Source organism: Selaginella moellendorffii, unplaced genomic scaffold (genome assembly GCF_000143415.4).
Source record: "Selaginella moellendorffii unplaced genomic scaffold, v1.0 SELMOscaffold_76, whole genome shotgun sequence".
In the NCBI taxonomy this organism is placed as follows: domain Eukaryota; kingdom Viridiplantae; phylum Streptophyta; class Lycopodiopsida; order Selaginellales; family Selaginellaceae; genus Selaginella; species Selaginella moellendorffii.
This window is the reverse complement of record NW_003314337.1, coordinates 374,882-386,303: the sequence shown is the minus strand read 5'-3', so window position 1 is coordinate 386,303 and position 11,422 is coordinate 374,882. Positions and strand designations below refer to the sequence as shown.

At 45.9% G+C, this 11,422-nt stretch overlaps 5 protein-coding genes across 8 annotated transcripts; 4 read left to right on the top strand and 1 right to left on the bottom strand.

The window, feature by feature from the left end:
- The first annotated feature begins 1,228 nt into the window (after window positions 1-1,228).
- On the top strand, window positions 1,229-1,975 carry LOC112341104. The gene has a single exon (XM_024660611.1). It carries the CDS (start codon window positions 1,229-1,231, stop codon window positions 1,973-1,975), a length of 747 nt encoding a protein of 248 aa, XP_024516379.1.
- A 94-nt stretch (window positions 1,976-2,069) lies between these two features.
- Window positions 2,070-3,086, top strand: LOC112341124. Its single transcript, XM_024660695.1, has 4 exons — window positions 2,070-2,098; window positions 2,150-2,183; window positions 2,246-2,461; window positions 2,766-3,086. Exons 1-4 carry the CDS (start codon window positions 2,072-2,074, stop codon window positions 3,077-3,079), a joined length of 591 nt encoding a protein of 196 aa, XP_024516463.1. The 5' UTR covers window positions 2,070-2,071; the 3' UTR covers window positions 3,080-3,086.
- An 88-nt stretch (window positions 3,087-3,174) lies between these two features.
- LOC9641517 (protein WALLS ARE THIN 1) lies at window positions 3,175-4,685 on the top strand. Its single transcript, XM_002986784.2, has 8 exons — window positions 3,175-3,385; window positions 3,442-3,504; window positions 3,563-3,679; window positions 3,726-3,954; window positions 4,011-4,169; window positions 4,234-4,385; window positions 4,448-4,550; window positions 4,603-4,685. Exons 1-8 carry the CDS (start codon window positions 3,195-3,197, stop codon window positions 4,624-4,626), a joined length of 1,038 nt encoding a protein of 345 aa, XP_002986830.2. The 5' UTR covers window positions 3,175-3,194; the 3' UTR covers window positions 4,627-4,685.
- Window positions 4,686-4,720: 35 nt separating this feature from the next.
- On the bottom strand, window positions 4,721-6,401 carry LOC9642022 (delta(7)-sterol-C5(6)-desaturase). 3 transcript variants are annotated; one of them, XM_024660693.1, is made up of 4 exons: window positions 5,956-6,401; window positions 5,408-5,713; window positions 4,947-5,252; window positions 4,721-4,870 (listed from the first exon to the last, which is right to left on the bottom strand). In XM_024660693.1, the coding sequence occupies exons 1-3, from the start codon at window positions 6,269-6,271 to the stop codon at window positions 4,966-4,968; spliced, it is 909 nt and encodes a 302-aa protein (XP_024516461.1). In that variant the 5' UTR covers window positions 6,272-6,401; the 3' UTR covers window positions 4,721-4,870; window positions 4,947-4,965. The 3 variants fall into 3 exon arrangements, with proteins under 3 accessions (XP_024516461.1, XP_024516462.1, XP_002986776.1); XM_024660694.1 differs by having other exon boundaries at window positions 4,951-5,252; XM_002986730.2 differs by having other exon boundaries at window positions 4,736-5,252.
- A 10-nt stretch (window positions 6,402-6,411) lies between these two features.
- On the top strand, window positions 6,412-9,174 carry LOC9641516 (actin-related protein 9). 2 transcript variants are annotated; one of them, XM_024660691.1, is made up of 19 exons: window positions 6,412-6,575; window positions 6,637-6,773; window positions 6,836-6,883; window positions 6,937-6,993; window positions 7,046-7,127; window positions 7,199-7,341; window positions 7,389-7,509; window positions 7,561-7,622; window positions 7,674-7,763; window positions 7,821-7,871; window positions 7,920-8,051; window positions 8,094-8,183; window positions 8,230-8,300; window positions 8,348-8,511; window positions 8,558-8,601; window positions 8,653-8,702; window positions 8,752-8,797; window positions 8,852-8,902; window positions 8,954-9,174. In XM_024660691.1, exons 1-19 carry the CDS (start codon window positions 6,467-6,469, stop codon window positions 9,101-9,103), a joined length of 1,698 nt encoding a protein of 565 aa, XP_024516459.1. In that variant the 5' UTR covers window positions 6,412-6,466; the 3' UTR covers window positions 9,104-9,174. The 2 variants fall into 2 exon arrangements, with proteins under 2 accessions (XP_024516459.1, XP_024516458.1); XM_024660690.1 differs by having other exon boundaries at window positions 7,558-7,622.
- Window positions 9,175-11,422: the final 2,248 nt, after the last annotated feature.

The window sequence follows — 11,422 nt, the reverse complement described above, 5'->3', positions numbered from 1 at the left end:
AAAACCACTCTGAGAAAGAAAAAAAAAACAAAGGGAAGATAAACAGCTTTTCTCGGACGAAAAAAAGAAAAGAACGAACGAAAGAAGAAAACCAAGGAACAAAAACTGACAAAGCAAAAGCACTTGCATGCGTCTCGGAAGAACTCACAAACCTAAAAAGCAAGCGAGAAAAAGAAAGAAGAAAACAAAATCCAGAATTTCTTAAGTTTTGCAGCACTGCAAATTCCGTCTCAGGCAGGACTTACGATCACACACACAACCCAAGGCACGCAAGCAAGAATTCCCTGGCATTGAAAATTTGGAAAAAACTTACCAGGATTAAGTCGGGGCGCCCTGATCTAGCGAGCGATGCTTCCAGCAACCTATCCCTAGTTACTCTACAGGAATACCTGGGCATCAAACTAAAGTTTGCGACGTTGTCGCTCGATCGACATCGCGTTGCTCCTCCTCCCCATCCTCCTAGGGATTGCGCCGCGACGAAGCCAAGGCGCTGCGCCAAAGTCACGCCAACGTTTGGAAAATAAGAACTAAAGAAGCACACAACTAAGTAGCCCCAGTTTGCCGTACACGAATTTGGACCATTTGGTACGGATGTTATGCCCTAATGCAACCAAAGGGGTTGCATTGCTTTGATCATTGGTTAAAATGTAGTACACAACTCCTCATTATATCCAAAAACCTTGAGAACAAACCTTTCAATCATCGTCGACCTTGTAGTCCTTGTCCAGGAATGTAACAAAGTCCGAAGGGCAGCCTTGCTTCTCGGCCTTCTCCCTCGCGAGCTTCTTTGCGTATTTGCTCACAATCTTACTGTCCACCAACACATGGATTCGCCGCGGATCCAACTCGCACAGCTTGCTGGTGATGCAATTCGGCTCGTCCGGCGGAGTCGCGCCCACCGCATTCGCCCTCTCCAAGAACATCTGGAACTCCTCTTGATCCTGGAACCGCAGCTTGAGCATCCTTCCCCTGTCTAGAAACGAGAGCACTACATTCTTGTTGTCAAACACTGGCCACGAGGAATCCGTCGCGAAATTCTTAGCTGCCGCGAGCAGCAGGCACCTGGAGTCGAGCGAGGAGCGACCCAGATCTCTGTGCCGCCATAGATTCTTCAGCAGGAGCGCCATCGCCGATCACGAATGCCCTAATCCAATCCATCACGGCGGTGGATTCGAACCCAAATTCGGCGTAAAATGGTGGGGTTCAGGGTTTAGGGTTCTACCGAGCTATGGCGATTGGGGGCTTGGCGAGGGCGCTGTTGCGGCGGCGGGCGACGGGATTGGCGGTGGCCAAGCGATTCCAGGCAGGATATTGCAATGCGGCTGCTCAGGGCCAAGGATTTACGGCCCCTCCTCCTCCTGAAGGCGCTCCATCTCCCCAGGGCCAGGGATTTCAAGGCCAGGGGAATTTTTCTTCTCAGGGACAGGGTTCCGATCAAGGCGGCCAGGGCTTTGCGCCCCAGGGAGGAGAGGATTACGCCGAAGCGGAGGACTTCACCGATCCAAGCAACAATTCCTACGAAGATTACTCTCCCGGAGGACCGATCTACGACGCCGAGTACTCGTCTCCTCCTCCCTATCAATCCCAGCAGGAGCAGCAGCAGCAAGAGTACTACGTTCCTCCGCCGCCGCCACCGCCGCCACCGCCCAAGCCCAGATTTGACAACAAGAATGTGCCCATCACGCTGGTAAGCTTGGGTCGCGCGATGCAGCTCAAATTCCAGAACCAGAAGGAGTTCGAGAGCATGCTTGACAAGGCAAGTGCGTTTGGAGTGATGCTTCCGGACGAGCCGGGGAACATCACCCGCGAGCTCGCGGAGTTGGATCCCAAGAAGGTGTACGCGGTGGTGGACATGAAGGCGGTGCTCAAGAGCACGAAGAGGCTAGCGGAGGAGGAGGCGGAGCGCAGCGGCTACCCCAAGGATTTCATGCGGATGAGGAACAAGTATGGTAAGTATGATTCCGACGATGATTGACAATCGAGCGCACTTTGCTCTTCGCTAAATAGAAAGAAGTTCTTTGTTTACTCAAGAACCCTAATCTTGCTTTCTTCGATGGCCATGACGATGGCGATGGCGGCCTTTCTCGTTGTTTCTCTGGTACGCAGCGGGAAGATCGGATGATGTCTTGAGAATGTAGCTTGTGATCAGGTGTGGCGCTCCGGCCGCGCGCAAGATTACGAGAGTGAAGCGCTCTTTCTTCGCATCTTTTGCTTGTAACGCTGAAATATTTCGTGTTGCCCGTAGAGTTGGAGTTCCCGCAGGCAGTGTACACGGTCTCGATCGCGATCGCGGATGACGAGTGCAAGGCATCGTGCCGTGTGTTTCTTTTCTACAATGCCAGCGATTTCGAAAACGTTGTCCGGGAATTCCAACCTAGCGCGACGCTCGTCTTCACAGGCCTCAAGCCGGGTCCCTACTGCCTCGATGTCAATTGCTCTTCCGCTGATAGTCCTCTCGGAGGTAAAGTTCTCTTCTTTTCCATGCATTCCAAATGCCTGTCATCCTATTCATTGAAGGTGGTGCTTTCTTAGTTTCTAGCAAGCTTTTTCTCTTTGTTGATAGCATCGATGATTAACAGTAGCTTCGGCAGTCTCTCTGCCATTTTCGCTGTCTGCATCGTTGGTAGTTTCATTCTACAAAGATGGTGGGATTGCAATCTCTTGAATCATGATCTCCTAACTTCGTGCTTCAATGCCTGCATCATCCAGCGGTGCATTCTTGATATTGCTATCTAGTTTCAAATTCTCATCGGGAACTTTTGCAGTGTGCCAGGCCGAGCCTCACGCTATCGAGTTCCAGGCAATGGATGAGGCTCCAAGTGGAGTCATATCAGTGGGCAGCCTGGGCCTAGCACTGACAAATTCTTCCAACGCCTTCGAGCCGCCGCAGGACATGCAGCAGCAGCAGCAGCCTTCGGCGACAGTGTCCAAATGGCAGACTCTAGCGATTGCTGGTATTTTGGCTCTACAGTGGATCGGGCTGCGAGTCATAACTGCTTTTACCAACAAATCTTCCAGCGGAACACATGTCTGTCCATCAAGACCAGCTGTCACTTGTTCCTCATGGTGGCAAAGGTAGGAGAGGATAGGAACGAGGTCGCAGACAAGAACAGGGATGATAATATTTGGGTGGGGGCCGGTTCTTCGAAACGAGCTCCAGGGGTAGACGGTGGGAATTACTTGTTTTCAAAGCCATGCAACCAATCGATCTCTTTGAGAAGCTCAAGGTTCACGCGGCTCTTGTGGTCTTGCAGCTTGGGTTTGCCGGGTTTGAGATACTGACCCGGAATCTTCTCATCGATGGCTTCAGTCCTTTTGTTTTCCCAGTATACAGGAACGCGATTGCTTTCCTGGTGCTGGCACCGCTTGCTTACTGGTTGGAGAGGTATATAGCTCACAGATTTGGTGGTGCAAGCGTCAAAGAAGTTGCATTTCCTGCAGAAACGAGCGACCAAAGCTAGAGTGGGCACAACTTCCGATGTTTCTGTGTCTCGGGACGATCGGGTACACAGTACTTCTTTGCTTTCTAGTGATATTCAAGCTTGTGTATTGACTGATGCAGGATCCTTGGCAACCAGATGAGCTATATATTGGGCCTGAGATACACATCGGCTTCCTTCACTTCAGCCTACAGGAACTCGATGCCTGTCTTCACTTTCCTAATATCTTACTTTATCGGGTATGCACCACACTATGATGTTGCTTATAATTCTTCCTTTTTGCAGAATAGAGCGAGTAAAGCTTAGAACTCGAGAAGGACAAGCTAAGATTCTTGGGACTACTTTCGGAGTTACTGGTGCACTGATAATGTCCCTCTACAGAGGAGCAGAGATCATACGGCCGCCTTCTCCAGGCAATCGCTTGCTCCATGGGTTTCACTTCAGCTCATGGAATCTAGGCGTTGTGATCCTGACGGCAGCGTTCCTGTCTTTTGCCATCTTCCTGATCTTACAGGTATTTAATTGTAGATCTTTGGTGATCTTAAAGCCGACGGTTCATGTCCACAACAGGCGCAACTCATGAAGACATTTCCTGCTCCGCTATCCATCGCTTCTATATCGATTGGAATCGGTTGCATTGAGCTCGCCATCCTGGCTCTTATGATCGATCGCAACTTCTCGAGGTGGAAGCTAAATTCAACGTCGGCCACCATTACAGTTGTATATGCTGTAAGTCGTTTGGATTTCCTCTTCTCTCCGCGGTTTGAGCTCTCTTTGTTTGTTTTCTTTGAAGGGTGTAGTCGCCTCGGGGTTGGTCTCTGCGATACAGTCGTGGGGAATTAAACGATGCGGCCCAGTGACAGTAGCGGCGTATCAGCCCCTCGAGACAGTGGCTGTTGCAGTGCTGAGTTTTCTCTTCTTGAGAGAAGGATTTCGACTAGGAAGGTAAGACGGTGTTGGATACATGCAATCCAAGCCTGATAATTACATTTTGTTCGTTTTCGCAGCATGGTGGGAGCTGCACTCGTCGTCTCGGGCTTGTATTTATTGATATGGGGACAGTCCAAGGAAAAGAAAGATAACTCTTTGCAAAAGCCTCTCTTGCGCAAGGTAAGGAATTCACCAAAGCTTGTCAATTGGGAAGCACTGTTTTGCACAACAGGACAGTGCTGCCGAGGCCGCGTAGCCAAATCGAGGTGGCCGTCAACGAATAATTTATTCCTCGATGGAATCTTTGCAAGCCTGCTGTCATTCCATTGTTTGAATATTTTTTATCATCCTTGATTGAATCATGATGTCCCTTTCCTTTTATTTTAGTTTCTTTGAAAGCCGTCGTATGCTGGCTTAGAAAAATATGCAGCCTCCAAACTAATGAACAAAACGTATCTCAACAGGGGACGAGCTTGATAATTTATGAGCGAATTGCCCAGCTGCAGGAAAAGAAGAGAACAAAGAAATAACGAACAAAAGGCTTAGAAAGTGAAAAAAGTAAAGGAGATATCTCACAAACGAAGCTTCGAGCTTTCTACGCCTCCTTTGGCCGAGCTGGTTCGTTCAGTGTCCCGCACATCCAGTCCATCCACACCGTATAGTGGCCGTAGTTGTGCTTGTAAGTCGTGTGATGGATGGTGTGGTATGCGGCTCCCATTATCGGCCACACTTCCCCATCGATGCAATCGTGGATGTTGGTCGTCCAGATGCCTTCGAGGAACAAGAAAAACTCGTGAGTGAAGAAATGCATCGGCACCACGAACAGCGCCAGGACGTGCGGTAGCGCTTGCAAAATCCCGTCGATCGGGTGGAACGCCAGCCCTGTTTGGAGTAGTAATCACATACTCATCAGACATCTATACTCGAGAGATTGCTAGCTAACTCTGCATCTATACTCGAGATACTGCTAGCTAGCTTTGCATCTAGATACTCAAGAGATTGCTAGCTAACTTTGCAAAGAAGAAAGTTTTTCTTACCCGCGAATGGCGACAGTGTGTCCTGCTTGTTGTAAATGTGATGCGTCGCGTGGAGTAGCTTGTAGAGAGGCTTGATGTCGTGAAGACCACGGTGCATCCAGTAGATGCCAAACTCCACCACCACCAAGTACGTGAGCGACAGGACAATGTAGGTGGGGAAGCCCACGTCGCTAATTCGAGGGAAGCATTTGGTCCAGCCTCTCTCCACCATGTACTCGGACACCGTCGGGAGCAGCGTGTAGAGTGGCATCGCCTTCATCGACACTTTGATCTGGAGCCATATTGGCTCCGGCTTTGGAATCCCTCCTGCAAGAACAATGCTCAATGTTAGAAACAAAAAAAATCCCGATCTAGAATGATAGAGAGAGGGTTCTAAGACTCGATTTCTATGAATCACGGACTAGCAAGCCCAAAATCCTGCCTCTAGCTCAAGGAAGCTTAAGAGTCTTGGAAATTTCCAGGAATTCTTGGATCTAGGACGCATGAATTTCAAGAAAGATCCTAGGATGAGCAGCCTAGATCAGGGCCTTACCAGGAACAAATCATACCGTTTGGGAAATAGATCCGGGGCTTCCACCAGTAAATGTAGAGGCACCAGAGGCCGCCCGAGAGGAAGTAGACGATGAGCCCCGCGATGTAGTTGCGAAGCCATGTCCGGAGAGCATGCGGCATGGAATCGAAGTGGAGAGCCAGCGGTCGCAGCACCAGATGATTGTACCAGGCCGTCTCCTCCAAGAACAATCGCAGCCGGGCTTGGTCGATGCTGCCGCCGCCGCCGCCGCCGCCGCTCCATGTGTGATTGCTTGCGGAAGCTGCGAAGACGAAGGAGGACAGGATCGCGAGGGAGAGAAGGGGCAGCGCCATAATCGCGATCGCGGTGGCGGCCAGAGAAGAAAAGATCGTGTATTTACAGACCTAAGAGGAAGAGCGTGAGGGAGAGAGAACAAAACAGAGAGATCTCTGCCTTAATGCCTATTGGGGCATTTAACCTATGGGCTTCTGGCATTTGGGCAGTTGTCCTATTTCTAGGGTTTTACAAGGGCTTCGAATTTCTTGGCCATGGCCGAGGGCGGAGGAGGAGGCGCCAAGGCGATGGATTACTACAAATCACTCCAGCCGACCCAGCTTATCGCGGAGCGAGGCCTGGAGCTCGTCGTGATCAATCCAGGTGTGGAAAAATTTCCAGATTCATTTGCAGCATTGACCGGAATCTGGATTCTGCGCTGTAGGATCGTCCAATCTTCGCGTCGGGCTGGGATCGTGGCAAGATCCGGTCGTAGTGCCGCATTGTGTTGCCTGGCATTCCGCGGGAAACGGAAAATGTGAGGATTCTGGGACTAGAAATGGGGCTATAGGTGAACAAGTGGTATGTAGCCGCACTATTTTACCTTCGCATTTTCTTGGTTTCATGCTAATTGCTGATAACAGGCCACTCTACCAGTTTTACGAAGAGATCGAGAAGAGATGTGCCTTAAGGTGACTCGTTTGAAGCCGTTCGACTTCTAAACAAAATGGAATCCTCTCTCCAGGTTGAAGCCTTGTTAGGAGTTCCTGGCAATGACACAAATGGCATGGACGTCTCGAAGGTAGTTTACTCTTTTTCATGGTTTGACAACTAAGATTTGTGCTTTACTTTAGGAAGAGGTTGTTCGAGGAGGGTATGTAAAATGTGAGCAAGAAAAGAAGTTGGAGCTGCCATGGACACAAGTAATGGAACGAGGTATGCAAAGGGGTAGTATTCACGAGAAATTTGACGTCTCTGTTTGAAGTGTGCTTCATCTGTCTCTGTAGCTAACGATGAATGCGCTCCTGTTTATCGCCGCTGTATATGTGGAGAGGAGGCCTTAAGGATCCCAGCTTCTCAACCTTATGTGCTGAGAAGGCCAATGTGCAGGGGTCGCTTGAATGTTTCGCCACAGTATCCCATGCAACAGGTAAATTTACAACTACGATCTCTGTGCTTTACTTAAAATATTTATAGGTTTGCGACGATATGTATGCTATTTGGAACTGGGTACTGGCAGAAAAGATGTTAATTAGCAAGGCGGGACGACGGAACTTATCTGCGGTTCTCGTTGTTCCTGATACTTTTGACAATAGAGGTTTGTCTAATCAGAAGGAGCGCCAAATGCTTACTAACTTACTTGCAGAAGTTAAGGAGGTAGTCTCGGTTCTACTGAGGGATTTAGAGTTCCACTCTGTAGTTGTCCATCAGGTACCTCTTCTTCAGCTTCCTTACGCTTTAGTTTGATGTCGTTAAGTGTAGGAATGCGTTTCAGCTACATTTGGAAATGGCGTTTCATCTGCATGCGTAGTTCAAATGGGGGCTCAAGTTACTTCTATAATCTGTGTTGAGGCAAGGCTGCGTAAATGTTTTGTCGCTGTTTTAACTTCAATTGTTTTCTACCGTTAGGACGGTGTGTCTATATCAGTCTCTCAGAAAATTCTTCCATATGGTGGAGAGGTACATCATGTGAGTTCACATGCTTTTCTAACTTCATGTGAACTGTAGGACATATCAAGATGTCTTTTATGGGTCCAACAAAGGCACGGGAACTGGCCCCTTCTAAAAACCGATCCATTGACTAATTCTTTGGACATGACAATGCTTGATCGTCTAAAGCAAGCTCACTGTGCTTTAAGTGTAAGTCTTTCCCCGACTGTCTCGCACTGACTGTATGCGCAGGTTGGCGGTGATCTCACTGCAACGGCAGATGTGTTTTCTTGCACCCCTGGCGAGTCCGATCTTTACAAAGTTACTTTAGTCGCACTCAATGTAAGAATTTGCTTCAAGTTTTTCGTCTCTGATGGTCTACGAACAGGTGCCACCTGCTGGCCTGTTTTATCCGTCACTCCTTACACCCGAGGAACGTATGTTTCCACCGAGGTCTTGGTAAGCTTTAAGGGAGACCATCAACCAAAGCTAGAGAAATAATGTAGGTACTATTCTGATCACGAAGACATGCTAGTGGACCCGGTGGAGGCAGGAATGACGGCCTTCAGCAATGAACAATTTACGAACGGTCATAGCTCTGCACTTTCTCCATCTGGCAATTCTCTTCTAGGACTACATGAAGCCATTGTCAGCAGTGTCCTATCAATGGGTAACTATAGTCTTCAGTCGCATTAAGCATTGCCGGTATTTTACAGGTCGCTTGGACTTAAAGATGAAGTTTTTCTCAAGTATCCTCCTGGTAAGCCTTCCGTTTTTTTTTCTAATCGAGCATGAGTCAGTCGCCTTACAGGTTGGAGGAGTAGCCTCTACACCAGGCATTGCCGAATTTATTGAAGATAAGTGCGTATTTCGATTCGTTTTATCAATCCCTTACGTTTGTAGCACGCAGAATTGTCCACACAGTTTCTCACCAGGAAGGGATTGATAAAGTTGAGGTAACCAGAATCGAAACCAATTCAGGTCCTCACACTATAAAAAATTTCGTGTAGGTGCTATCAAATCGAGCTGATCCTTCCATACTTTCTTGGAAAGGAGGAGTGGTAAAAGAATTTGGCAAATGTTTGTCTGAGCCTCAATGGTTTGTGCTATAGGTGCTGGGAGTTTTGGACTTCTCTCGGGAGTCTTGGATTCAGCGCAGTGACTGGATTGACGGCGGCCTACGCGTGGGTTCCTCGAAGAAATACAAAGATTCTCTGTCGCTTCATGCCCAGGCTTTTTGGTACAACGCTGTTCTCGAGTGAGTTAAAAAGTTCCACCTGCGTTTCTGCCGGGGGCTATTAAACACGAAATATTGATTTTTCCAGCTGGCCGATTTTGCTTATTCATTTGGAAAGCCATGGTCCTTTCTGGATTGTAGTAGATCTGAAAGGCGTGAAGGAAGATCTAGGATCCGGGCTGAAGCAGGAGATGATGAAAGCTGTGAAGCAAGGATAGAATGGGAGTGATCAGGAAATTTGCCTGTTTTTGAGCTGCTCAAGCTTTCATGCTAGCACTCTACTTGTCATATGATTGGATAGAAGATAAGGAGATAGGGTTCCAGAGAAGTTTCTCCAAGATTTGGTGAAGTATCTAAAGGAAAGCGATGAGACAACAAGAAGAGCAATCAAAATAAGAAGCTCTGGGGACAAAGAGAGAAGTTAATGCTTTCTACTTGTATGGGATTGCCATTTTTTAATTTCCTCCTTGATTTATGTTTGTGATATTATGTTTGATTTATGTTTGATTTATCTATTCTTCCATCCTTAAGATTCTCAAGAAAAAAAAATTTTAATTAATGAATTTTTTGACAAAAAGCTTTTTATTTGGATAATGTGTGTTCCTTTTTATCTTTAAACTTAGAAAAATTTAACTTTCTCTTTTCTTTTTGAAGAGAAGTTTAAATTGAAACTTTCTTTTCTTCCAAAAACTTAAAAATGTAAAGATAGAAAAAAGATTAGAATCTAACTACTACTAAAGTAGTATCTATAAAATATTTAATATAAAAAAGTAGCACATAATAGAAAGTAAATTTACTTAATATTATAAGTGCATGGAATATAGAAAGGAAATAAAGAAAATATGCATATCAATTCGCCCAAAAACCTTAATTTATGGTCCAAATTGAAATCAATCCAATGGCTATTAAAATCCCACTATGCTAATATTAGTAAATGACATTGTAGTCGTACACTTGAACCTCATATCATCCCCTCCTCTTGGAATAATAGAAGGCCATCAAAGTTCTCTTGTAAATGGGCCGGGATCTAAAAGAATATCAAAAGGAGGCATCAGTAGATTTGTAAGTGGTAATAATTATTTTTGATCCCTTTGTACAAAACATTTCAACTATTGCATATGCACAATTTCTAGAGGATTGGTTTGTTAGACGTCATGCCAAACCTCATAAACTTGTGGTTCAACTTGTTGTACCAATTGACATAGTCTTTTTCACTGAGCAAGAAGCCTCTTAGATAAACCATATACTGTAAGATGGGGAAAACAAATTAACACCAAGTCATCCATTTTGTATTCCGCATGTGGATGATAATAGAAGTTATAGTGCCATTGTTGTCCCACTTGTATATAGTTTAGGTGTTTGGTAGACTTTGCTCGGATAAGTGGAAGAATGCATATCAAATACTAATCCCACGACCTAACATTGGTAGCTTGTGGTAATCCTAACTCTGTTGGTAATATTGGATCATGACTATATAAGAGTTTATATAGTGAAGCACCAATAGAACTCTACACCCTTATGATATATACATACCGAGGAGACGGCAAATAACTATCCCAATCCGAATGCTAAAATTTTATATACTTTGTGATTATCCCTTTGAATTTCCGAATAAACCATTTCACCAAACTGTTTGACTATAGATGATAATCACTCGTGAAAGTGTGGTGTATCCCCAATCGATATATCAAAACATGAAATGCCTCAACCATAAATGTGAGATCATTATCCGAAAGAATCCACTCTTGATTGGACGAGCATCTCTATTTGGAATTGGATGACGTGTGGCAATTTTGGCCTTAAACAATAGATCAAATTCAAAGAGATCGGCATACTCTTTTATGAGTCAGTCAAATATTGTAACATAAAAATTATCAGAGGGATTAAAAAAGGGAAGGATGGAACAAGACAAAAAACATAAGAAGAAGTAATAGGGAGATAAAAGTAATGAAAGCAAAGGTAAAAATAAAAGGATGAAGAGGTATAAAAGTGAGAGGAATGGATAAAATATAAAGAAGTATAAGATAAAAGGGCAAAGTCTTAAAATCACACTTTGCATGATTGCGTTACAATCAATCTATACCAAGGATGAAGTCAAAAGCTTGCCTTGGCACCACCCGCAATGATTGCAACCCAAGCTCAAGATTGCCCACACATACAACTAAGTTTGCCTTATCCCGTGCACATGCATGTGTACAACTATTGCCATAAAAAATGAAAACTAGCACTGCCACATGACACAAATAGGGACGGCAAATGGAATTGGGAGGGGGGGCTGTGGGGGTTTCAAATATGTAGTAAGGATAGTGGGTAGGTTGGGCATAGCCAACCAACTTGAGGCATA

What these genes read in the sequence shown, in the direction of transcription:
- LOC112341104 (XM_024660611.1), top strand. Translation starts at nt 1,229, where the DNA reads ATGGCGATTGGGGGCTTGGCGAGGGCGCTGTTGCGGCGGCGGGCGACG.
- LOC112341124 (XM_024660695.1), top strand. Translation starts at nt 2,072, where the DNA reads ATGGCGGCCTTTCTCGTTGTTTCTCTG. An exon ending in CCTTTCTCGTTGTTTCTCTG is followed by an intron (nt 2,099 to 2,149) that starts GTACGCAGCGGG and finishes GCTTGTGATCAG; the next exon opens with GTGTGGCGCTCCGGCCGCGC. An exon ending in CCGCGCGCAAGATTACGAGA is followed by an intron (nt 2,184 to 2,245) that starts GTGAAGCGCTCT and finishes TGTTGCCCGTAG; the next exon opens with AGTTGGAGTTCCCGCAGGCA.
- LOC9641517 (XM_002986784.2), top strand. Translation starts at nt 3,195, where the DNA reads ATGCAACCAATCGATCTCTTTGAGAAGCTCAAGGTTCACGCGGCTCTT. An exon ending in GAAGGATTTCGACTAGGAAG is followed by an intron (nt 4,386 to 4,447) that starts GTAAGACGGTGT and finishes TCGTTTTCGCAG; the next exon opens with CATGGTGGGAGCTGCACTCG. An exon ending in AAAAGCCTCTCTTGCGCAAG is followed by an intron (nt 4,551 to 4,602) that starts GTAAGGAATTCA and finishes TTTGCACAACAG; the next exon opens with GACAGTGCTGCCGAGGCCGC.
- LOC9642022 (XM_024660693.1), bottom strand. Translation starts at nt 6,271, where the DNA reads ATGGCGCTGCCCCTTCTCTCCCTCGCGATCCTGTCCTCCTTCGTCTTC. An exon ending in CCGGATCTATTTCCCAAACG is followed by an intron (nt 5,714 to 5,955) that starts GTATGATTTGTT and finishes TTGTTCTTGCAG; the next exon opens with GAGGGATTCCAAAGCCGGAG. An exon ending in CACACTGTCGCCATTCGCGG is followed by an intron (nt 5,253 to 5,407) that starts GTAAGAAAAACT and finishes TACTCCAAACAG; the next exon opens with GGCTGGCGTTCCACCCGATC.
- LOC9641516 (XM_024660690.1), top strand. Translation starts at nt 6,467, where the DNA reads ATGGCCGAGGGCGGAGGAGGAGGCGCCAAGGCGATGGATTACTACAAA. An exon ending in GCTCGTCGTGATCAATCCAG is followed by an intron (nt 6,576 to 6,636) that starts GTGTGGAAAAAT and finishes TCTGCGCTGTAG; the next exon opens with GATCGTCCAATCTTCGCGTC. An exon ending in AAGCTCACTGTGCTTTAAGT is followed by an intron (nt 8,052 to 8,093) that starts GTAAGTCTTTCC and finishes CTGTATGCGCAG; the next exon opens with GTTGGCGGTGATCTCACTGC.